This window comes from Sinocyclocheilus anshuiensis, unplaced genomic scaffold (assembly GCF_001515605.1).
Source record: "Sinocyclocheilus anshuiensis isolate Anshui unplaced genomic scaffold, SAMN03320099.WGS_v1.1 scaffold1141, whole genome shotgun sequence".
NCBI lineage: Eukaryota > Metazoa > Chordata > Actinopteri > Cypriniformes > Cyprinidae > Sinocyclocheilus > Sinocyclocheilus anshuiensis.
This window is the reverse complement of record NW_015554222.1, coordinates 128122-153390: the sequence shown is the minus strand read 5'-3', so window position 1 is coordinate 153390 and position 25269 is coordinate 128122. Positions and strand designations below refer to the sequence as shown.

Genomic DNA, 25269 nt, shown 5'->3' with positions numbered 1-25269 from the left:
ATACAATATTCACACCAATGTCAGCATGATTTTTTTAATGAGCAAAATTAATGGATACCTGCATTGCAAAAGAACAAAAGAAAACATACCAGAGACAAGTCTACAGTATAACTTGAATTAGCCAAAGCAATTACAGAAATGAACATTGGTTCTAACGGTGTCATTGCTTCTCAACACAATATTAAGAATCACAGATTCAATATCAACAGTGATATTGGGAGCATGTTAAAGTGGTCTAGCCTACAACGTTCATGGTCTCTCAATGTTTCTTTTGTCCCTGAACTTGCTACTATATACAGGAAAGAAAACATTGTGAAAATTATACAGATACAATTGTTTATAGACAGGGACAGATACAAGAGCATCAGTTTGACCATTCAGATTCTCCCAATATGATTCCAACAAAATACCATGATTCTTAAGCTGATGATCCCACTAATTCACTGTATAATGATACTATCCTTCATTTGTTTTGTTCTTCTTTTGCCACTTTTCAGTTGAAGACATATACAGAGATGGTTTTACCATTTGGTTGAACTTAAAAAATACAGTATACTTGCTTTGGATAAGTAAAAAATATAAATAAGCATAAAACAATTAAAACAGAAAACCACATCAACAGTTATATAAAATAAATTTGTGTTTAGAAATGGGACAGAGGAATTTGTTAGTTTAGTAATTAAAACTTGTTATTGTTACATATCTATATGGCAGAGCAAAGACTGGTCAAATCCTAAGTAAAACACAAACGCATAGCTCAAAACATTATTTCCAATTATTAATACTTTTTTCCAATCGAAAGTTAAATGAAATATAGCCATCAAAATCATATAATAGAAACAGAGTATTTTATGTGACATTCTGAAACTAATGACTCCCTGAGTTTAAAAAAAAAGACGTGATGTATTTCACAGTATGTAAATATAGGAAGGATGCAATATGATTTGCATCCTTATCCAATATGATGAATATTTTTAAACTCTAGGGGAGGAAACGAAGACACAAAAATGAAGAGACATCATTTGGACCCTGTGGTTTACACAGTAATTATGATGGATGGATTGATTCTTGATACAATTAACAGATAATGTTGACCACACACAAGTTAGATAAAAAAAAAAAAGTGCAGTTACATTATTATAAATAAACTGACAAAATTAATTTTACAGTTTGCCTTGTACAATGAAGAGGTATAAACTGTACATGAATTATATCTAGGTTTCAGTCGCAAAATCCCCCCACCCCTCATGATTTAAGATTAATGTTCCCCAGGATGAACCGTTATTTAGCAAGTCTGAATTGTTTGTACTGTGCCCTTTCTTGAATGGTTAAAAAAAAAACTATACCTAAACAATAGGTGATGCAAAATGATATCCTGAAGCACATGCTGCAAGTGTAATTTAGGAAAAGAGCTTCTTCTGTTTAAAGTATGTGTCAAACCTGTGCTGTGCATAGTCCTGGGGAAAACCAAAAAGAGAACACAGAATGAGGTGGAATGGCCTTCAGATCAGTGATGAACAGAAGGGATTTGTTCTGTATATACTTGTTTACTGTATACATAACTATGATGGCTTTTTGACTGAGCTCTCAGAATTTAGGCGTATTCATCTGTTTTGGGGTAATTGACAAATAACATGGACGTGTACTACAAAATTGATATAAACGTATGAATGAATATTTATATAATTTAGATGCTGTACTGTACTGGCCATAACTGATATGCAATTAATTTGATTAATTATCAAGCAATGACAGTCCTAAAAAAAATCATCATAAAAGGATTAAAAGATGTGAGATTGTCAGATTTATAATCTGTTTGTGTGTGTTGTGATATCATTTTTTTTCCAGTTTACCATGTATCCAAACTCGATTTTGGAGATCTTGGCTTGAATAATGGACCACAAACCCCAGAGGAAATGAGACGCAAGGGCAAACCTGTTTGTGTGCATGTGATTTTGAGACAAACAGATAGAAAGGTTACTGGGTAAAGGTGAAAATTCATCAAATGGTACACAGTGGCACATTTAGCATATTATGTCAATAAAAGTCTGATAGTAAATACGATTCATACCGGTTTGCCTCAATGATCATGTCCTCTTCTATCCTGGCTTGGTCTGCAGGTGCAATGCCCCCCCTTTCTGACAGATAGTGTCTCATAAAATGTAACTGAAAAACAAACCGCAAACAGGCTCAAAATAATATTTATAGGAATATCTATTTAGTTTGTCTAATTTGTTTTGGATATTTAAAAAGGACTGATATAATCCCCTGCCCCATGACACAATTTTACTGATTTCTAATAATTTCTAAGGCTGTTAAATATTAACATTGTATCAGTCAGGCTGCTGACCTCTATAAAAATGATTGTGACAACCTTTGACACACTTTTTATGTCACGTCAGTTCCAAAACATTCCACTAGATGACAGCATCACCTACATGTACATTATGTCCAACACAAATGATCTCTTACAACTGTATGAAAAGTCATTTGTCATCAATTTGTTAGACAACTACCAAGCACAAATTAATGTCAAATATAATTTATGATGAGGCTGTATTGCATGTGCATAAGAAAAAAAGTATTAAAAAAATGTCACAATAATAATCTGTCATATTATACTAATCCTCAATTTTACTTTCTATCCTGTTTAATTTAAGCTTATTTGAATTTGTACAACATAAATAAACTGAAATTTTCTCTTTCAGTTGATCATTTTATAAATTGACCTTTGTTAAGAGTTGTTGTTTTTTTCCTTGTCTCATCTTATTATAATATTAAGGCCATTAATGATAGGCAGTAGTGTGTGGGGGAGCATGTTGTGACTCACCTGCTGTTGTCTGTTAGGGTAATTCTCCACCTTTGCCTTGTAGAAGGGCCACTGGTCATACGTGTAGTCATATATCCATTCACAGAAATGATTCCCAAAATCAAAGCCTCTGCACTCAGAGCAGACCAAATTCAGAGTACATCAGAGCTGCATTTGTTATAAACTATAAAATGATAAGCACATGTCATATACCCTATATATAGGGTAGTTTTACCTGTAGTTATAGCTGCTGTATTCAAAATCAATAAGCATTAGTTTGTCAGATGAATTCTCCCGGCCATCCAACATGAGGATATTGCCTGAAGAACAAAGTATGATTTTATAGGTGAAAGGGCAGATATGTGAAAGTGACTCATACTCGGAATTAGTGCTCTGCATTTACCCATCCAAAGTGCACACACACAGCAGTGAACACACACACACCATGAACACACACCCAGAGCAGTGGGCAGCCATTTATGCTGCGGCGCCCGGGGAGCAGTTGGGGGTTCGGTGCCTTGCTCAAGGGCACCTCAGTCGTGGTATTGAAGGTGGGAGAGAGCGCTGTACATTCACTCCCCCCCCACCTACAATCCCTGCCGGTACGAGACTCAAACCCACAACCTTTGGGTTATGAGTCCGACTCTCTAACCATTAGGCCACGACTTCCCCAACAACGATGTTGCATAATGGTACAATACAACAGTGACTGACAGACCCTTATAAGCTCAGCAGATTAGGCAGCTGCCAGGACTCTGGAATGCGTGTATGAATGTAAATGTGAGATTGCTTACCTTCCTGTACGTCATTATGACAGAACACAACTGGAGAGGGAGTAGCTGCCAGCAGTGACCTGACAGAGAGCGAGAGAGACGGCACATGGTTAAGTGCTACTTTATTATATTGCTCTTATAAACCTGCTTTTAAAATGATTGCTTTCATTGTTTAAAAGCCCAATGAAAAAAAAGTACTGGAACACACACAGAACAGTAGACAAGCACTTAATTCAGAGAAAAGTTTCTCAATCACATGTGTGTGTGTGTGTGAGATTGACCGAGCAAGCTGAGTATGCACAGAATGCAGCTTCCTTTAAGTGCCTAATCAGAGATGCCTGGAACTGGGCTAAGGGTGTTAGCATACAAAGACACATACACTACTTTTCAACAGTTTTGGGGTCAGTAAGATTTTTTTTCTTTGAAAGAAATGAATACTTAATACATATTTGAATGATTTCTGAAGGATCATGTGACACTGAAGACTGGAGTAATGAAGTTTTGATCACAGGAATAAATTAATTTTACAATATATTAAAAGAAAACAGTTATTTTAAATTGTTTTAATATTTCACAATATTACTGTTTTACTGTATTTTTTATCAAATAAATGTAGCCATAAGAAAAGAAAAAAAAAAACCTTTCCAACCCCAAACTTTGGAATGGTAGTGTATACATACACGTAAATACTTTATGAATTCAATGATCTTGGCCATTTGCTGTTATCTGGAAGTTCAAGTATCACAACATGCTTTCCATTCACCCTTTCAGCTCTTTTTATTTACATATCTTTTCTCACCTCAGATCCTCCAGTTCTGCAGGAAGATCATACTTAATTAGCTTGTTACATTTCTTGATGTGAGCTTCACGCACAAATGTTATTGTTTTAACTTGTTCCATGTACCTGTTCAGAAGAACAAAGTCATTTCAACACTGATGCCAATATAAATATACACCGCAAACATGACAAACCACCATCTGCTTATTTTTAAATATAATTACAAAAACATATCAAGGCAGATTTCTTACACAAGCTCATTTCAGTTATCTGGGGCACATTCTATTCTTTGGGTAAACAATGTAATTAAAGCTTGTAATTTCTGGGTTACAATTGCAACAAAATATGTCTGTTTAAAATCGCTATTCCCAAACAGCCAAACTCATTGGTTCAGCCAGTGTTTCTATGTCTTAATATCAGCTACTGTTTTGATAGTTACACGGTTTTCAGGTATGAATAGTAATCTGCATATTCTGGGATAAAAGCATGTATTTAAAAAAAAAATACACAAGCAGTGAGTGTTTCTATAACCGTAGGTTAAAGGACAGTGTGAGACTTTTACCGGTCAAGGGTTCCAAACAGCCATTTGGGTTCCTTGTTGAACGGCATCTCCATCCAATGGAATCGTGCCATTTTACTGGCTATTTCAGCCGAGATCTCTGGGAACCCCAAGTGCTCTGTACGCAAGTGATTACTCTGTGGAAGAGAAACAGATCTGATTACCACTCTTTGATTATGCATACAGAAATATGTGGAATGAGAAATACTTTATCTATTATTAAGGCATGCAAATCTCTCTGTAGCTTGACTGCATTAATCAAGTATAGCTGTGTTTAAAGGTTTATTTTAAACCATGCATATAGGATCTGGGATTTTGATTTAAGACTCACGGGCAAGTACTGCTCTAGACGGCCTTCTGGGAAAATGCCATAGAGACGTGGGCCCAACTCTCTCTCTGCTAAAATGGCAAACATCACACTTTCCAAAACAAGAGAATCCACTCCCTGTGTGTGTGAACACAGAGAGACAGATGCATATGGGCAAACATGAATAGCATGATTAGATAGTTAAATGACATCAGGGAATTGACAGCACTGGATAATAAATATCTTGCCCAAGATATAGACTTTTATCAGCTTATCAGCCTTTGCAACAGCGTATTTGGTCTACTTCACATATAATATGGTCAGGGTGGCACACCTGTAGAATGGCCCCGTAGATCCGGAGCAGAACTCGTCGAGGTTCGACCCCGGTGGGCTGAACATCACTGGGTAAACTGCACATGTACAGCAGGTTACTGAGTCCTCCACTGTGTGCACACAAAAAAGCAGTATTTTACTTTATTTCTATGTATATGTAATGTATGTATGTGTGTGTGTGTTTAGTAATATAAATCTATACACAATCACACATACATACATTACATTAAATATTGTTTTTATTATTATAAACATATGAAAAGTTAAGTGAAATCATTTTGAAACCTAATTATCTGTAAATTCTTTTTATAAATAGTTTGATCACATGACTATTTTGATCTGAAAGTCGTGTTCCGATATAGCCTTCCATGATCTGGACAGAAAGTCACGGCACCAGCTAAACGCCCTCTTTCTAGTATCCGGGTCCACAGCCACGTTACGGCCGTCCTGATGGGACTCCGCTTCAGAGTCGTCATCCCCGTTTACCCCGCGGGGACTGGCAGATCTCGGATGTCTCTCTTCGGCCACCATCAGTGAGTCTCCGCCAGCAGGTCTGTCTGAATCCGCGTCATCCTCAACGCATCTGCCTGCACTTCCAGCTCCATCACTCATGCACTCCACCTTTTGGCCCGAATTCATGATCCCCTAAGTAGGAACACCTATCCGCTCCAGAAGCAGCTTTAATTGAGCGTGAATAGACGCACATGCACCCCTGTCACGAGCACACAATGAAACATCTAATCGCTCGCGATATCAGACACCGTTTACGGCGAGAGAAACCAACGTTAAATGGAAAAAAAATACTAGCTATTTTTTCCACATGACCTTTGCTTAACTGTTATATTAAATACGCAGACGTATTCCCAAACTGTAAAGGCTGTAATTTAAATATTTTCCCACTTCAACTTCCTTGTGAAGTTATCGCTGCAGATTGACTTTAAGAAGATTGACCTTTATTTTAACCAATCAGTTTTGAATACCGCGGCACGCAACGCACTTCTAGTACCGCACTCTAAAAGCCAGAGCGCTGATAGGTCGGTTCTTACCAACTACAATGAGTAGTGGGAAGTGTAGTTAATTTAGCACACTGTACGATAAGCTATTGTATTGAAAAGTAAAATGTTACAATAAAATCTATTACGTTAATGAATTAAGTGACTTCCACTGTAAATATTGTAAAATGTGTGTTTTTTTAAGAAATATAAAATTATGATTTGCCTTATTATTGAGAGCAAAAATACATCAAACAATGTAATATGCAGGGGCGCACATAAGGTTTTCAGTCTGGTTCTCATGAGAGCACCTGGAGATCTTGTTTGGTGCTCACACTGCACATAGCGTGACTCATTAAATATAACTATGAAAATAAAATAATAATAGTGATAATACTATCATTGCACTTTATTTTGTATTTTTAAATAAAATAATACACAAAATAATAAATAGAGTGTCAATACTATTATATTTTAAGATAAAAAGTGAGTATTAAATAAAAATACAATTATTTTACAGTAGGCAAGGCAAGTTTATTTATATAGCACATTTCATACACAATGGTAAAATATAAAAGGAATTAAAATAATCAACAATAAAAGCAAGGAAATATATATATTTTTTTAACTTAAGAATAAAAGATGATGATGCATAAAATACATTGCAATCAGTTCAGACACAGTGCTCATTCAGTAAAAGCACAGCTAAACAGATGTGTTTTGAGTCTGGATTTTTAATATGGCTACTGATTTGGCACATCTGATCTCTTCTGGAAGCTGGTTCCAACTGCGAGGGGCATAATAGCTAAAAGCGGACTCCCCTTGTTTTGAGTGAACCCTTGGCAGCAAAAAATGATGTGTTCAACCCAAGCAAAAGAATGAAAATATGCATTTGATCAGATGTAACTGAAGTACAAGGTTATGATATACATTATGTGAATGCTTGGCCAAAGAGATGTCTTTAATCTAGATTTAAACAGAGAGAGTGTGTCTGAACCCCGATTGACAGTGGTCTGTTAGGTTTGAGCATATCTGCAGTGTACTGAGGTCCTAGTGATTTATAAACAAGTAATAATACTTTAAAATCAATCCTAAATGTAACTGGAAGCCAGTGTAAAGATCTGAGGACTGGTGTGATATGCTCAGATTTTCTGGTTCTAGTCAGAATCCTGGCAGCAGCGTTTTTGATGAGCTGCAGCTGTCTAATGGTCTTTTTGGGAAGGCCGGTGAGGAGACCGTTACAATAGTCCACCCTGCTGGTGATAAAGGCATGGACAAGTTTGACTGGTCTTGACTAGAAACAAAACATCAAATTTTTGCAATGTTTTTGAGATAGTAAGCTGATTTAGTCATTGCTTTGACATGACTTACTAAGGTCTGACTCCAGAATGGGGAAATCGTGGCCCACATGTCACTTTCACTTTCACGTTCAGAATTCAACCAAGATTCCTGACTTGATTTTAAGTTGTTTGACCCCTAGAGTCAAGGTATGCATTCACCTTGAGAACTTCATCTTTGTTTCCAAATGCAGTGACTTCAGTTTTCTCTTTGAGGGAGTCAATGGGGCTGTGCACTGTTGGTTTTAGCGCTGCCGAGTGAAGAGCTTCAGTGAACTTCAATTAAAGTTTTGCGCTGAAACCACAACGTATAGCCTAGATTTATGCTTTCAGAATGGAAATCTTATACAGTATTACAGTTAGTCATTTGTCGTTAGTGTACATTAACAATGTTGGTGTGCAAATGAGCGGTCTGAACTTATTTACACAGCGCATGTTTTATTTTGGTAAATAAATTTATTTATTATTTTGTAAGTGGTGCACCCCTTATTTATGTGGAAAGGGGCATTCCCAGAATTCCTATCACAACCCATCATATTTTATTTTCCAAGTTTTAGGAACTTTAAATCATCACGTGGCCTTCCATTGTATCACCGACATTATTCTCAGTATATTGTATATAATAACAAACAGATTAACACATTAACATGACTTTATTTTCTGCTGTAAAGTTCTGGCAAAAACAGCTGCCTGTTTTTTTTAATCAATGAACTCCAGGCCTTAATGTCTATTAAAAAAATTATGTTCCAGCCTGGTGTAAGGGGTATTGCTCTCCTGAGATATACTATTACTTCAAAGATTAAACTGCATATCATTTTATGATCTGCTCTTACAGTACTGTAAGGAGAATTCAATCGCTCACACTCTCTGAGTCTTTCTCCATTCTCACACACAGAGAAACATACATTCACACTTATCTTCAAATCACATTGTCAGCAAATATTTTGTCTGTGCTGGAAACCCCACGTCCTAAAACGACCTTCATATTTGAATTGCAGCAGGGTGTTCCCTGCATTACTCACTTCCACCACTGTTGCTACTCTTTCTGTTAGTAAGACTTTCAGCACCAATCACTGAACAGCTCCTCTGCGGCAGAACAAGGGTTAATGATCCAACTAAATTATGCTTTATGATTGTTACATAGACACCCGTTTATTGATATGAGCAAAAATGCTGTGCTTGAATGATAATTAACCTGTTATACTGCCTATTTTCCCCCCTGAGATGTCTTACATTTGCACAAACTTTCATATGAACATTCTGTGCATACTTTTTTAATAATAATAATAATATTTAATTTACAATATCTTACGGTATTCTCAGGTACTTTAAAGAACATATGCCCATATACCCTACAGGCTATACGTCCAAAAAATGTAGTATCACCATGGTACTTTCTAGTAGGCCTACTTTTGAGTGGTTATTTCATAAATAATTTACTACTAAGAGAATGGATTTCATTTTGTGCTTAAGCTTATAATTTTGCTGTTAAATATTGGCGAGTTATTACATAATTGGTTTTAGAGAGCTGAAAGCACATGAGTTGATAGAGTGACTGTATTGACTGAACGGTCATGTTTCACCAGATTGAGCAGTTAACTAGCTACTAATTATTTTAAAAGAAACCCAAATGTTCATCCTCTAGATGACGCTTGGCGGCTCAAAAAACAAATCCTCCATTGAGACGCATTTGAATCTCAATACGTTTTTTGGAGATATTTGTATACTAAAAAGTTTAATCATTGAAATCTATTCATTTCAATAATTGGTTTCTGACATACAAATGCATCCGCACCTAGCAAACGTTATTATTATTATGTTTTAATAAGTTCGCATGTCATAATCACAAACGAAGCCTAGGCTATATGATGCGTCCATCTCTACCTGCGCCAAGAAAAGTAACTGGTACCACCTAATATCAGGTTTATTCCAAAAAATGGGGGCTTTTTGTGCCTGACAAATATGTATAAACTTTAATGACAGTATTTCACCGAATTGCTCCTTTTGTCATCACTTTTAAGAAATAATGACTTATTATGGAAGTGTTTTGAACTGGGTTTTATAATTTTGTAAAAGGAATTTTCCCCAAACTTCTGTATCTATTAGCCAATATTTGTGCTTTTGGGTGACTCTATTCGTATTAGGTTTATAATTATTTAATCACTATTCCTGGCAAAATTTTACATTCATAATTGTACATTTTTAAAGAAATATATTTAAATATTTATTATATAGTAGCTATATTTGAGTTACTTGGCATAACTCAGAATTCAACTAAGACTCTTCTATGTCGTAATACTTATATTTTCAGAATCGCATGTATTGTAACCCTCTTAGAATATTTTGTTTATTGTCTTTATGCTTGTAAATGCCTGTGCAAAAAAAAAGTATAAACAACGACACCTGCTTTTACTGTTTTTAATTGAATAAAAATCGTAATAAAATAACGCATAAAACACTGTAAAATGTGCTGTTTATTCCCCAGGTTATTCAAATTATGTATATAATCTATTAAACAACTGTCATAATTACCTTTGAAAGGATGTCAATTCTTTAATTTACTTTTTTTAAGCAGAAAAAGACACTCAGTTTGTGGAATGAGCCCCTGGACAATAATTTACACCTGAAAAATGGCATTGAGAACATGAATCGACATTTAATTCAATGAACAGTGAAGAGATAAAAATAAATAAATAAATAAATATTATTATTATTAATTCGAATTGACCCATCAACCTGACCAATCACAGACTACCTCTGGACCTCTAAGCCACACCCTCTTATAGGCGCGTTGAACGTTCATTGGCTCGTTCTATTTCTATGAGATCCATGCACGCGCCTCTGCCCCCCTCCCTCATCAGCATCAGCATCATCATCATCATCAGATGCGCGCAGATCACGCCAAACAGCGCACTGGTTCATCAGCAGGTGTGTGACTGAAACAGAAGATAATCGATATCAATACATCGCCACTTATGTGCGTTCTGTATATCTGACTCTCATTTCTTTGGATCAGCGATTGGACCGTTTTGATTCCCAGCGGGCGTCAGCAGTCAGTGTGGCCGAAAAGGAGAGAAATTAGCGAGATCATATTTAATATCCGCTTCTCCAGCGTCTGTGGATGGGCTGCGGACATCTGCATCTGCAATCTCTGTTTTTGAGTCACTAAGAAGATGGCGGACAGGGCAGAGATGTTTTCTCTCTCCACCTTCCACTCCCTCTCTCCTCCGGGATGCAGGTAAGTCACGCTGTATTTCTCTCGAGTATACGCGGGGTTTCCTTTTCTTCTAGCATTTTTATTCGTATAAGCTGGTCATATGTGACCATCAGCGCTGTTTATGCGTCTGTGATGTCCTCAAACACATCCAGAGATCAGCATCATCAGCATCCGCAAGCAGTGATGCTCAGCATCCTTGTGATGTTGATGTGGATCAGCAATAACGACCTTGTAATTGTTTATTTTTTTCTTGTCTTCTTTTTCGTGTCTGGCACCAATTTAATGTGTATGTAAATCTATGCACTTATGTACATGAAATTGAAATTGATCAAAAAATAGATTTTTGTTTTCATTGCCTGACGCATCCTCTCTGAGATAGTTGGCATATGCTGGAAAGGCCCACGCCCTGTTGTGATGCTCATAACTGCATTTTAATATTTGATCATACGTTACAGTGTTCCCATAATTGTGTAATTATATAGTACCGAGTAATTCTAATGAACAGTTCTTAATTGTGTTGCGGAACCGCTTGTGATTTGCACGTTGTTATTGGTATTATTGTAATAATTACAGGAACATCTAATATGTGTATGTACGTGTAATGTAAAGTGTTATCTCATTCTTCTATCATTTGTACTATTTTTTTTTTTTACTTCCTACAAGTAACATACAATGGATTGTTTTTAAAAACACTTTTTATTGGCTAAGAGATGTTAATTAAGATTGAGTTTTGATGTGTGCAGTGCATTAACTTGGCTAGTAGATTGCATGTGAATGTACCTGATTGAGTATTAGTCATTTAAATTGATGAATAGAGTCACATCACATTCTGAAAACAGTGTATTCTCAGTTCTATTTCATTGTAAAAATGGCAGTTGCTACTGTAAGGGGCCGTGAAACACAATATTCAGATTTATTCAGACATATTAAATAATATATCTGACTTGATTAAAAGCTGTTCATTTAGATGTTTCTGCATAAAGTTCATTTTTAAGTTATTTGACAAAACAGTTTTATAAGCAAAGCGCTTTAAGCAACTGTTGGTGTGTTATTTTTTTCACCTGTTATCTGCTACAAATTTGCTGAAAATTTACTCACCCTCAGGCCATCCAAGATATAGATGAGTTTTTTCACCGTAACAGATTTGGAGAAATGTAGCATTACATCATTTACTCATCAATGGACCCTCTGCAGTGAATGGGTGCCGTCAGAATCCAAACAGCTGATAAAAACGTCACAATAGTCCACAAGTAATCCACACGACTCCAGTCCATCAATTAACGTCTTGTGAAGTGAAAAGCTGTGTGTTGAAACAAATCCAGAATTAAGATGTTTTTAATGTCAAACTGTTGCTTCCGGCTAAATACAAGTCCTCTATCCATGATATTGTTTTTCCAGTCGTCTCGTATGAATCAAGAGAGAAATATGAACCGATCAAGCATGGTTTTCAAGAGAGAATAGTCCAACACAGTTATAAAGAAATATATTTTGTGTCAAATATGGATTATTTTGATGTGAGTGGATAACAAGGGATGGACTTGGTGGAAGTGCTATTCTGGATTATGGCCAGAAGCAATGGTTTGAATTTTTCTTGGATGACCTGAGAGTGAATACATTTTCAGCAAATTTTAATTTTTGGGTGAACTATTTCTTTAAAACATAATTATTTTAAATGATTAAAATAATTGTAATTTACTTTAGTTGACTTGTTGGCTTTTTTAAAGAAAATATGTGATCCTCTTTTGATTAAACTGCTAAATGTAAGTAAATATTAAATTGCGGTGACCGTAAACAAATTATAGTTTAGATTTAACCACTTATAAGGATGAAGGGAAATTGTTGGCTATAACCATCCTATGAGTGACAGTTCATTTTCATTTTCTTCATGGCACGCTAGTCTTCCTATCGCTCTGTCATCTAGCGCATTAGTGCAAAGGTGTGTGTTGTATCACATTTTATTCCTGAAATGAAGGTGATGTTTAGTCACAAGGAACATTCAGTCTTGGCAAACACACACAGACAGACAGAGAGACAAAGCAATCCTTCCATCTTTATATTGAACTACATTTCCCCCAGTACTTGTGAGCAGAGATAAAACATTCAAAATGTCCTAAGCTTCCTGCAGAATGAATCAAAAGGTTCTGGTGGGTCAAATCACATGACTGACAGTCAGACGATCTCAGGTCAAGCGTTGACCTAAAGTCACATGCTGGAATAGGGCGGGTGATCTCAAACAGTCTTTGACAGGTTTAAAAAGCAAATGCAATGGTTTTGTTGTCAGCTCAAATTGATGTACCTCTTGCTTTTTCTTTCCAGCTGTTCTTCTCTTAATCTACATTTTTGTAATCCTTTTTCTCTCATTGTTTACTTTAATGGAATTGTTGGTTTGTATCCTCTCCTTGTCCTCCCATAAACTTGTCATCTCTAAGAGCAGAAATAATGGGCTGCAGTCTGCATTCTCTAATGCCTCAGGATGATGTTTTAAGAGATAAACTCTGTCTCTCTCTCTCTTCAGATTGAAGTAGCGTTACTGGAATGATAAAAAGGCTTTGTACATTGTACACATTTGTACATTGCATTACATCTCTGCCTGTCTGTTTATCAGTACCAGGTTTAAAGTGAATGATTGACATCACAAATACTTTGTACTATGAAAACATTGGTTTGAATCAATTTTCACTAAGAAATTGCTAGTAAATTTCACAAATAATTACAAAATGAAATGGCAAGTAACACTGAATTAAACGTGATTTTTTAAAAGCTGTAAGACAGAAATAGTATTTTCTTGTGAAACATACTCCAATAATCTTTGTTGTAACTGCAACTTCAAAAAAAAAAAAAAAAAAAGGAAAAAAAACTTCAGACTTCTAGGCTGTAAATCAACGAGACACACCTGAACTGTGGCTGCTTTCTCGCCTTTCGTCACGTTATGTGCACAAACTTCAGGAAACCATCTCAGAATATATGAACTGGAATCCTTCTGGCTTTCTACAAGAACAAACAAGACAGAACATTGTAGGTTATGTTTTTCAAAAAAAAAAAAAAAAAAAAAAAACGATATAAAAAATGTGAAGCATTAGTACACAGAAGAAGGGATTTTCCCATTTCTCATATGGTGTGTGGGTTGAATTGTGGAATGAATTTTCACTGACCAGCGAGCATAGTGTGTCTGTTTGTGTGTGTGTGTGTGTGTGTGTGTGTGTGTGTGTGTGTGTGTGTGATATGCATGGCTCAGCAGTACTCTTAGGTAATACATTGTTGTCTCAGGGCTGATGCTCTCTACATAACCTAAAGGTTTCTCAAATAGACACTGTATAGGGACTGAATGAGACACACATAACACACGAACATACTAATGCAGTGAAGAATACACCCATGAAAGCAGCCTCTCCTTAAGCTGTTTATGTAAGTCTACAGCTGCTCCCTTTGGAATACAGAAATTCTATGAAAATGTTTGTGTGTGTGTGCATGCTGGAGCGACTTCTGAAAATGAATGTTTTATGTTTGGCAGAAAACATCTGCTTGGTTTCAGTTAGAATATAACTGCTGGTTGCAAGAGAAATCTGATGTAGTATATGTAGTATAGGTAAAAAAAAGGTTATTAGTGCAATACTTAGTAATGTGTAAATGACATATACAGTACTGTTCAGAAGTTTGGGGTTCATAAGTTTTATTTTATTTTTTTTAAAGAACTGTTTTCTGTTTTAATATATTTTAAAATTTAATTTATTGCTGTGATGGCAAAGCTGAATTTTCTGCATCATTACTCCAGTCACATGATCCTTAAAAAATCAGGTCGGTGATGATCACATTCTTTGATAAATACAAAGTTCAAAAGATCTGCATTTATTTGAAATAGAATTAAAATGCTGATTAGAGGTACAGTATGGTCACATGACATTATCATATCATATATAGCATATGAGAATGTTTGGTGACCTACCTGTAATCTGATTAGCGTGTCTAATCAGAATATTGATTGTGGTGAAAGGTTCACCCTAACCAAATTGCAGCTGTTTTGCTGTGAGTCACGAGGCGTAATGTCATTATAGAAGGAGAAGAGAAGTGTGTTGGCAGGGATTTCTGGTCTGATGTCACAAATGATGCTCTTAGAAATGGTTTTTGAAGCATGAGCTGTTATGTAACGTATCTTTGAATGGTGTAGTATGACTTAAATTTAAATTGACAGCCTGCTGTGTTGTTCTGGCCAGATACACTGAAGTTAAGTAAACAAATTGAATTCATATTTGATTGGAAAAACTCTGTATATGCACAATATATGTATATTACAATATTTGACCAAATGTGGCTGTCAACCAATCAGAATCAGTTATTCTAGAGATAAATGTTCTAAATATAAATCTCTCATGACTCGTCTAACCTTTGTCTTGCACATTTCTCTCCCCCTCTCTCTCCTCATTTACCGTTCTGTCTTTTCCTTTTCTACTCCTTTTCTCATAATTAATGCAGACACGTACAGTCAAGTACCGTGTATAAGTCTATACTGAGTTTGCTGAGGTTTTGCTTCATTAGTGTCCCTTAATTCTCAGTTAATCTTCTTTGTCTTTTAGAAGCAGAATTATGGATGTTCAGTATTTACAGTGATAACATCATAATTGCTGTTCTAATTATATGCAAGCTGACAGTATGTCACTCAAAAAAAAAAAAAACATCTTGAGAGTTCAAAAGCATTCACTGAATGATGAAGGCTAAAATGCGGTTAGAATGCCTAGCCTATATAATTCAAGTTATGAAAGCAAAAAATAACCCTGTATGTTTTAAAAAATATATATTTATAAGATATGATATAGTTCATAGGTCTTCAACTCTGCTCCTGGGGACCTACTGTCCTGCAAAGTTTATTTCCAACATGCTTCTGCACACCTGGCCTGTAACTTTTCAAGTGATCCTGAAGACCTTGTTTAGCTGGTTCAGGTGTGTTTGATTAGGGTTGGAGCTGAACTCTGGAGGAAAGTGGGTCCCCAGGAGCAGGGATGAAGACCTATGATATAGTTGAGTAATATCACATGATGTGATATCACAAGAATGCCGTTTTCACGAATATCAGCGTATGAGCGCGATTGCGAATATATTGATTTTACACAGTAGTTAAGTTAATATTGAGTGAGTTACGTTTTAGACACAAATATTGTCTGTTTTATTGTCTGTTTTTGCCTAAACTAATCTGTTTTTGAATGAATCATTTGAGTTAAGTTAAATAAAAAGCGCCCATCCATAAAAAAAAAAGTGTCTCCTACGGCTCCGGGGGGTGAACAAAGTCCTCCTGTAGCGAATCGCTGCGTTTTTGTAAGAAAAATATCCATATTTAAAACGTAATATAATCAATTTAATCTAGCTTGCGCTCACTGTTGTAAACGGAAGCAGTTCCGGGCGGATGACGTATGAGGTCAGCTAAAAATACAGTTAGTAACAACAACAACGTTTAATTATCGTTATGGGGAAAAAAAAATATATATATATATATATATATATATGTCAATATCACACAGCCCTAGTAAGAACAAGAATGCATGTCTTGAAGGAAAGTTGTCTGTAGTCTATAGTATGTTATGGTTGTTTATTATTAGCAGAAATCAAATACATTAAAAATCAATGTTTAGGTAGTTTCTGATAGTTATATTGTTATTTTATTCACACTAATCTGACTTATTGCATCTGGAATGTATTGAATTTTCAGTGCATGCAACAGTCCAGAAGTTATCATTGTTTGAAAACAAACCAGCTTGGAGAATAGATGCATGATTCAGCACATTAAGCCCATCTCTGCTGGGATATGTTGTCATGGTGACCGCTGCAGAGGTGACCTCACCCTACTTAACCTGCTGTGTGTCTCAATGGTGTTCTGTTAATGGTGTGACATCACCCCTTGCACATCACGGCTACTATGGCAACAGCCAATGATTGGCAGCGTATGTGCATCCCCCAGGGCCTGAAACATGCCCCACCTTTTGTAATTAGGATTAATGGGTTTGGAGTGGCCAACTGGTGGTTGCTGGGAAGATGAGAGAGCAAAAAATTGGGCTTTGGGAAACAGTCAAACATGAAGAGCCATCAAAATCATCGTGGTCATCAATAAAGAATCCTAATAAATAATCTCTTCATTTACAAGATTGACAAGGCTGTGTATGGAGAGGTTAGGAGTTCATTGAGAAAACAGGTGTTTCGTCTTTGATTAATTATGTGAATAACATCCCATCTGCGGCCCTGGAGATGGGACATACAGTACTAAACCTTTTTGTCGCTGTGACTTACAGTTAATGATCTCGCCTATTCGCTCACACCTTTTTAATTTATTTAACAATAAATAATCCATTCCTTATCGTCAGAACACATAATGTTTGCGCATGCAAAACTTACTACAATGCTGAAATGTCACCAAGGTGTTGCTATGCAGTTACTAAACTGCTTTGAATGTTTTTTTTGCATGTTGCAATGTAGTTGCTAGGGTCTCCTGGATGGTTGCTAGGGCGTTGCTATGTGGTTTCTAGGGTGCTATGAGCAGTTTTTAGTGTCGTTTGTCATTGGCAAAATATTCTAGTTGTTTTTGTGCATAGTAATGCAGTTACTAGGTGTTTTGAGTGGTTGGTAGGGCATTACTATCTTTTTGCTAGGGTGGTTGTTCTGAGTGGTCGCTAGGGCATTGCTCTGTGGTTTTATAGGGTGTTTTGTGCATAGTAATGCAGTTACTAGGGTGTTCTGGTGTTTACTAGGGCATGGCTTTGTGGTTTATAGGGTGTTTTGTGCATAGTAATGCAGTTACTAGGGTGTTCTGGTGTTTACTAGGGCATGGCTTTGTGGTTTATAGGGTGTTTTGTGCATAGTAATGCAGTTACTAGGGTGTTCTGGTGTTTACTAGGGTGTTGCTGTGTGGTTTTACAGGTTGTTTTGTGCATAGTAATAGAGTTACTAGGGTGTTCTAGGTGGTTGCTAAGGTGGTTGTAAGTGCATTGTAATGCAATTACTAGGGTGTTCTGGGTGGTTGTTGGGGCACTGCTAGAGCACTTTGGGTGGTTGCTTGGGTGGTTTAGGTGGTTGCTTGCTGAGTCAAAGACTACCTCAAGTCTCTAAGATATTCTGGTCCCTTTAATTAAATTCCGCGGTTCGTTTGCGTCACCAAGCCAGCAGCTGTTTACCCCGTTGCTTAGTAAAGACGGCACTGGAGAAGGCAGCAAATGCATAACATTGCTCTCTGCACTTTTATATATTTACGTTTTTGAACCATTCGTTTTGTTTACAAAGCTTCGGTACATAACGGCACTTACGTTCTAAAGAGTGCTAAAGGCGAACAGAAATGAGATATACAGCTCTCTGTTTGCAGCACGTCAGTCACGCTCGTCAGGAAAGTGAGCGAAAAACACACACAAATACACATTTTTATCAAATAATACGTCATTAATAGCGGTTCACTTCCGCGATTTGGTACGATTGCGTTCACATCAGCAGTGAACCGTACCGGAGTTCACATGAACCGTACCCCAGACCACCCTTTTTAAACGGACTCGGGTACGGTTCGCGATTGCGCATCCGAGTTCAGAAGACAGTGTTCACATCATCTAAACGAACCGAACTCTGATGTCAGTCGAACCCGGGTGCGCACCAAAAGTGCTACTGTGAAAGCACCCTTAATGTCGGTACCCAAAAAGTTGCTCTTAGCCATTGACTTCCATAGTAATTTTTCCATACTATGGAAGTCAATTGTTAACAGCAACTGGTTACAAACATTCTTCAAATTCAAAATATGTTATTTTGTGTTCAACAGTAAATGATGGTAGATTTTTCATTTTTGGGTGAACTATCCCTTTAATTTTTAGGTGAACTATACATTCAGCATATTTTCCTCTTCAGAAAGTTTGAGGCTTTTTGGAGCATCTGGGTAAAAGAATAATAATTTTGCTTTATCAAGTCACAGAAGAGCAAACAGCTGTTAGAAGTAGGCATGGGCCGGTATGAGATGAGAAGCAAAAATATCACAGTATTACAGTATTGTCGTTACAGCTCTAAAATGTGTTATTTTTAAATGACTGGGTAAAAAAAAAACAAAAAAAACCCTTTTTTTCAGCTGAACACAATATATTTTGTTTTTGAGCAACATACAAAATATTAGGAACAGTAGAATTTGTTTATTTTTTCTTTGATTTGTTTCCTAAAAAGAAGAAAAATAAAGACTGACATCTTTATTTAACCTAAATCTGTAATTACAGTTATTTAATTTTAGTTATATAATTCATATACATATCATTTATATAATTTCATATCATTTAGTTATATAATTTCATATACATCATTTGATTTAATAATAACCCAATTTGAAGCAAAAACAATGTTCTGACTAGCTTTGTGAAATTATACTACTTGCCTGAACGAAGCAAACAACAGAAGCTCTGAATGAGATGCAGATTCACTCTCTGACAGCAGGAGGCGCTTCAGGAACACCAGATACATCGTTTCCTTGGTTACCGCTGTAAACAAAGCAGCACTGCGCTGGAACACTGCTTTAAAGGTGCAATGTGTAATATTTACATCGATCTATTGACAGAAATGCAATAAAATATACATACATGTTTTCAGAGGTGTATAAAGACCTTACTTAATGAACCATTATGTTTAAATCTGTAATTACACAGTTATTTAATTTTAGTTATATAATTCATGTACATATCATTTCATATAATTTATTTATATAATTTCATATACATAATTTGATTTAATAACCCAGTTTGAAGCAAAAACAGAATGTTCTGACTAGCTTTGTGAAATTATACTACATGCCTGAACGAAGCAAACAGCAGAAGCTCTGAATGAGACGCAGATTCACTCTCTGACAGTAGGAGGCGCTTCTGGAACAGCAGATAGAAGAAACACTGCTTTAATATGAACTATACAGAGACCAGATGAAAAGAAAATGCCACGTAAACGTTTCTGAAGACAGTCAGAAACACATTCATATAAACTCCCAAATTAGTATTGAGGATTTTCTTCCAATAGTTTGTGCATCATGAACAGTGAGTGATCTGCCTGCTACAGTATTTTTCTCTTTGCGTCCGTCTTCAGCGTCTCTGGCCTCTGTTAACGGGCGTTTATAGACTTCATATTTTCACATAAATGACATTTTGGAGAACGATTGCATTGAAACGCAGTTTGTGCAAGTCCAGAACAGAGACGAGTTGCTTGCAATGAGACAAAAAACGTCCGGTTGCCGATTGCGTAAATTCCAGGGGAAGCTCCTTAAGTTCGGCAATCCTACACACACGTGACTGACCGCTCGCTAGCACCAACAGGAGGAGGAGGGTCGTGTTACTCTCTACACTGCACTCAACCTGAGGGATTCCTACACTTTCAGTCTTTGAGGAGACATGAAAAACAGCGCATACCGCAGGAACGGTATAACGGAAAATATTAGCGGTTTTAAAACCGTGACATTTTCAAATCGCGGTATAACTTGAAACCGGTAATCGGCCCATGCCTAGTTAGAAGCATGAAAAAAATCCACTCATTTCTTGCTTAGAGGTGAGAAATAGTTAGTCGTAGTTCACCTTTCCAGTCTGGTTCTGTTGTGCTCCAGTAGAATAAGGGTTACCATTTTATGTTGGGGGAAAATGAGGAGTGAGGTGCCAGTGTCAACAATAGCCTGGCATCCCTGATTATACCAGCCCTTCTCCTGTTCATTCATCTGGAATCTGACCCACAGGTCAGCACACGTGATGAGATTCTGTGCATCAGGGTTTGACAGACAGGGTACTGAAACATTTCCACAGCTGTATGACTTTGAACAATTTTCAATTTTAAACCTCTCTCTCTTTCTGTATCACATGAAGTATATTTTTAAGTTAAATGACAAAACATTTTACAGTGCAGGTGCAATTTTAATATTTAACTTCTAGATTTAACTTTTAGACTTGTTAATATCTTTTAGCCTAAACTGCCAAAAGTAGAGAACTACAACCTACATTTGCATAGTTGATTAGAATGAAATCAGACAAAGTCAAACGAGAGCATTTATTTGTATCATATAGTCAAAAAGCCCACAGAAATGTGAAAGAACAAGTACAACTACCTTTTGAAAAGTCACTTAACCACTTAAGAGCTGCCTGGAACCCAGTACATCTGACACTGATACTTGGTAGTGCCCACTTCTCCAAAAGCCACTTGATTGCCAAATTGAATAAGCCTTGCCGGTTTAGACAGAAGTTCAGATCACACCTCAAGTATGTTAATACTATTTTAGTATTATTTCTTGTTGTTTTTTAAAAGAAGGGCTGAGCGAATGCCATTACTGATGTTATAGTAAGACTTCTGAAATGGAGGCATTAAAGAGAGTTTGTAGTAGGCATGGGCCGGTATGAGATTCTGACGGTATAACCTTAGATTAAAAATATCACGGTTTCACTGTATCACGGTATTGCGATTCCAGCTCTAAAATATGTTATTTGCAAATGTCTGGGTAAAAAAACAACCTTTTTTTCCCACTGAACACAATATATTTTATTTTTAAGAAACATTTAGAACATTTTGGAACAGTAAACATGTCAGGCTAAATAATTAAAATAATTTAATTCTTCTTAATTAAATTAAGTGCAGTCACTTAAGTGAGCCTAAACCTGCAGCTCAACAATAATCAGAACAAATTTCTGTAGAAAAAAAAATTCCTTCTAAATGAAAAAAAAAATGCAGTCACTTAAGTGAGCCTAAACTTGCAGCTCAGTAATAAAAAACATAATCAAAACATAATTTTAATAAAAAATGCAGTCATTAAACCTGCAGCTCAACAAGGTTTTTGGAGACTTGCTCACTTTTTACACATTCTTCTTTCAGTCCAAGTTATGATGCAGGAATGTTCACCTTTCCTGGATTAAGTTTGGAGCGTTGAGGTACGAGGATGTGGCCCACGATAACAATATCGTGCATATTCATTACCGTGATATATCGCATTACCGAATACCGGCACAAGTCTACACATAAGGAAAGAGAAAGCGCGAGTGTGTTACACACACACACGGCCTTTCTCCATACAACACTCAAACAGTGGCAAAGACACCTTAGAGCCAGCAGTTTGTTTGTTTTTTAAATGTCGTGATTTTGAACAGATGTAAACAAAGGCAGGATGCTTAAAAGTATAGACGTGATACCCGCTAAATGTAATTATTGTACTAAATTGCAGAAACGTAGTACTTTAGTCTGCTATTCCCCGCTCTGTGAAGTAACGTGAGGGAGGAAACTAGTTGACGTTAGCTAGTTAATTAGCCATGTTATCTGCCTCGGTAGCAAGCCAAATAGTATTTATTTCAACACTGAAACAAACGGCGGGTGGGTCTCTGTCTTGATCGGGGGTGAAAGAGGGAGAAATGAAGATGACACAGAATAGTTTATGTACGACCTGGAAGTATTTATTTAGCGATTGGCGCTAAAACGTCATCTGTACGAAACATCGTTGTGTACGGAACATGGTTACCATGTTTATTACGTTACCCGAAAACTTCCCATTCGGCAGACTTCGTCTTTTTCGACGGGGTAAAATGTTCCAGGGATTCATCTCCTTCGGCCATCCCACACACAGGTGACTCTGACCGCTCGCACCAATCGGAGGGGGAGGGGTCGTGTGACTCGTTATGCTCTTCGCTGCACACAACTGAGGGAGTCCTACACTTTCCGTCTTTGACGACACGTAAAAAAACTGCGCATACCGCAGGAACGGTATAACGAAAAATTTGAGTGGTTTTGAAACCGTGACTTTTCCAAACCGCGATATACCTTGAAACCGGTTATCGTCCCATGCCTAGTTTGTAGTGCTTAAGGCTTCATGTTAAATGCAGATTAATTCATGGTTTAGCATTTGTTTTGTAGGTATACTTTATTGATGAAATGATTTGTGGTTCTTAGAAGAGGGCTGGTAACATTTGTCAGAATAGTTAGTCATGAGTTCAGCAGTTTTGACCTGTGACACAATAACCGGGAATAGCATGAACATTGAAATAAACCTTGAACAAAATGACTCATTATTGATGAATGTGATTCACTTAAATGAGTCTTGTGAGTAAAAAGGATTTGAGTGCCAGCATAGATGATAACAGAATACATTAAAAGACCAAAACAACACAAATGAGCAAAAGCTGCATTCAGGAAGTATTTCGTCACATTATAAATCATGTTTGCCCACATGAAGCTGTTTTTATGATGTGCATATGATATTGGTTTACAGATTGAAACAGCCTTATACACAGGGGATCAGAATGTATTTATTTATTTATCCTGCATAATTTTTAGAATTACACTGACAGTCAGATATATTAAATTTTTTGCAACAGCTGTGAAAGTGGCACATCCAATCAGATTTTAGAGCCGGAACTAACCTTTATATAATGCGTATCATCCTCTGTCATAATTTTCATCCTCTGTTAACTATTTAAGTTCTTTCTGTAGCAATATTATTAGATTAATAGCTGTATCACTTACTAATTAAAGCATTACAACAGGGTCTTCTGCTTCTGATTCCAGAGATATATAAAAAAAATCAATATTTTCAGACAAGGGCACCCAGTAAACAAGTCTCTCTTCTCCTCCCTCTTTCTCTTGTTCTGTCTTGGATCCTCCATACATTACAGATCTGTGTGATTGTGGCGCTCTGACTGTGAAAAGCTGCATTGCAGCACTGCTGTCAGCTGAGTGGAGCTCAGCTGAGATGAAATCGCCCCTGCGTTAGCAGGTAGCATACACCAGAATCCGGGTTAATGCATTTTGCTGAGCCAAAGCAGAGCCAAATAAGGCAAAACAGAGGCTGGCCTTATTTAGCAGCATGCTAACCCACTTATCAATAATGAACGGGGATGGTGGAAGAGAGAAATGATGTTGTTTAAAGGTGTGTATGGCCATGTCTTAGCTGGTGTTGTGCTTCTGTGTATGTGTTTGTGTGTGTGTGTGCATATGAAAGAGAGTGCTAATCTGAGTGACCTTGTGGATTGCTTAGGTTAGCTACCTGTGTGTGTGTGTGTGTATGTGGAATCAGCTGATATGTCTTGGCAGCTCATATTTCAGATCAGACTTACACACACACACACACACACACACACACACACACACACACACACACACACACACACACACACACTTGTATTAGCCAGCACATCGCATAGATGCTATGGTTTTCACACAGAGGTGATGATATTTCCTAACCCTCACACAAACCTGCTGATTTCAGTACATTTAAAGAAAATCATAATTTTATTTGAGTATTTCAAATAATGGGAGACCTGGTGTGTTCATTATTTTGTTTCTGTTTGCAGGCCGGCTCATGACATCAGTCTGGAGGAGTTTGATGATGAAGATTTGTCTGAAATCACAGATGATTGTGGCATAGGCCTCAACTACGACTCTGACCCTTACGAAAAGGTATCAAACATTTACGATGCATGATTTTATTTTATTTTGTTTTTTGTCTATTTAATTTTGTTTTGTTTTATGTTTTTATCCTATCTATCTATCTATCTATCTATCTATCTATCTATCTATCATCTCTGTCGCTCCATCTCTCTCTGTTGTTATTGTCTATTTGTCTGTCCGTCTCTCGGTCTATCTGTCCATCCATCCACCCTTCCATCCATCTGCCAGTAATGCTTATAAACCTTAAATTTTAACACTTTTTAAATGTTTTCCAAAAAGCTTTAACAGACTTTACTTTTCTATTAAAAAATTACAGTTATATGAATTTCTCTGAATTTCAATTCCTTTGAATCAGTTCTACTTCCATACTCCATTCTAATCCCTTACATTCAGATTTTTGATGCAATTCTGTGTCCTGTTTGCTACGTCAATTCAAATTCAACTCAAATTCAGGATTTACCTTTAAAAAAACATTCTCAGTTGAATTCTGAATGTTAACATCCAATGGAACGAAAACATGAATTTATATTGAACTACTGTAAAACACCCAAATGTAGGAGTGTGATTGTGGAAATATTTATATTTGATACTATGTGTGTGTGCTGGCTGCATTGAGGGATTGTAAATGTTTTATTGCGGTGGCGGTGTGCCATGGCTGCAGTAGAAGGGCAGGTGACCCAGTGAAGTTTGCTGCTATGCAGAACTCTTCTCAGCTTTCTGCACCTCAGTCCTATTACAACAAAACCACTTCCTCTTACTCACCCTGCTC

General features: G+C 36.7%; 2 protein-coding genes across 5 annotated transcripts in view; one reads left to right on the top strand and one right to left on the bottom strand.

Moving 5' to 3' along the window:
• Positions 1 to 798: 798 nt before the first annotated feature.
• LOC107671153 (choline/ethanolamine kinase-like) lies at positions 799 to 6482 on the bottom strand. Its single transcript, XM_016464014.1, has 11 exons — positions 5885 to 6482; positions 5561 to 5669; positions 5251 to 5364; positions 4923 to 5056; positions 4382 to 4486; positions 3604 to 3662; positions 3045 to 3129; positions 2831 to 2939; positions 2072 to 2166; positions 1854 to 1935; positions 799 to 1457 (listed from the first exon to the last, which is right to left on the bottom strand). Exons 1-11 carry the CDS (start codon positions 6196 to 6198, stop codon positions 1401 to 1403), a joined length of 1263 nt encoding a protein of 420 aa, XP_016319500.1. The 5' UTR covers positions 6199 to 6482; the 3' UTR covers positions 799 to 1400.
• Positions 6483 to 10739: 4257 nt separating this feature from the next.
• The window catches only part of LOC107671162 (C-Jun-amino-terminal kinase-interacting protein 2-like), a 30335-nt gene continuing 15805 nt past the window's right edge, over positions 10740 to 25269 (top strand). For 3 of the 4 annotated variants that reach the window (XM_016464031.1, XM_016464030.1, XM_016464032.1), the window contains exons 1-2: positions 10740 to 11126; positions 24404 to 24509. In XM_016464031.1, coding sequence (XP_016319517.1) covers positions 11062 to 11126; positions 24404 to 24509 — 171 coding nt within the window. In that variant the 5' untranslated portion in view covers positions 10740 to 11061. Of the gene's footprint in view, positions 11127 to 24203; positions 24276 to 24403; positions 24510 to 25269 lie in introns of those variants that run through there. The other variant, XM_016464033.1, reaches the window with a different exon arrangement.

What these genes read in the sequence shown, in the direction of transcription:
- LOC107671153 (XM_016464014.1), bottom strand. Translation starts at nt 6,198, where the DNA reads ATGAATTCGGGCCAAAAGGTGGAGTGCATGAGTGATGGAGCTGGAAGT. An exon ending in TTTCAGATCAAAATAGTCAT is followed by an intron (nt 5,670 to 5,884) that starts GTGATCAAACTA and finishes GTGTGCACACAG; the next exon opens with TGGAGGACTCAGTAACCTGC. An exon ending in ATGATCATTGAGGCAAACCG is followed by an intron (nt 1,936 to 2,071) that starts GTATGAATCGTA and finishes GCACACAAACAG; the next exon opens with GTTTGCCCTTGCGTCTCATT.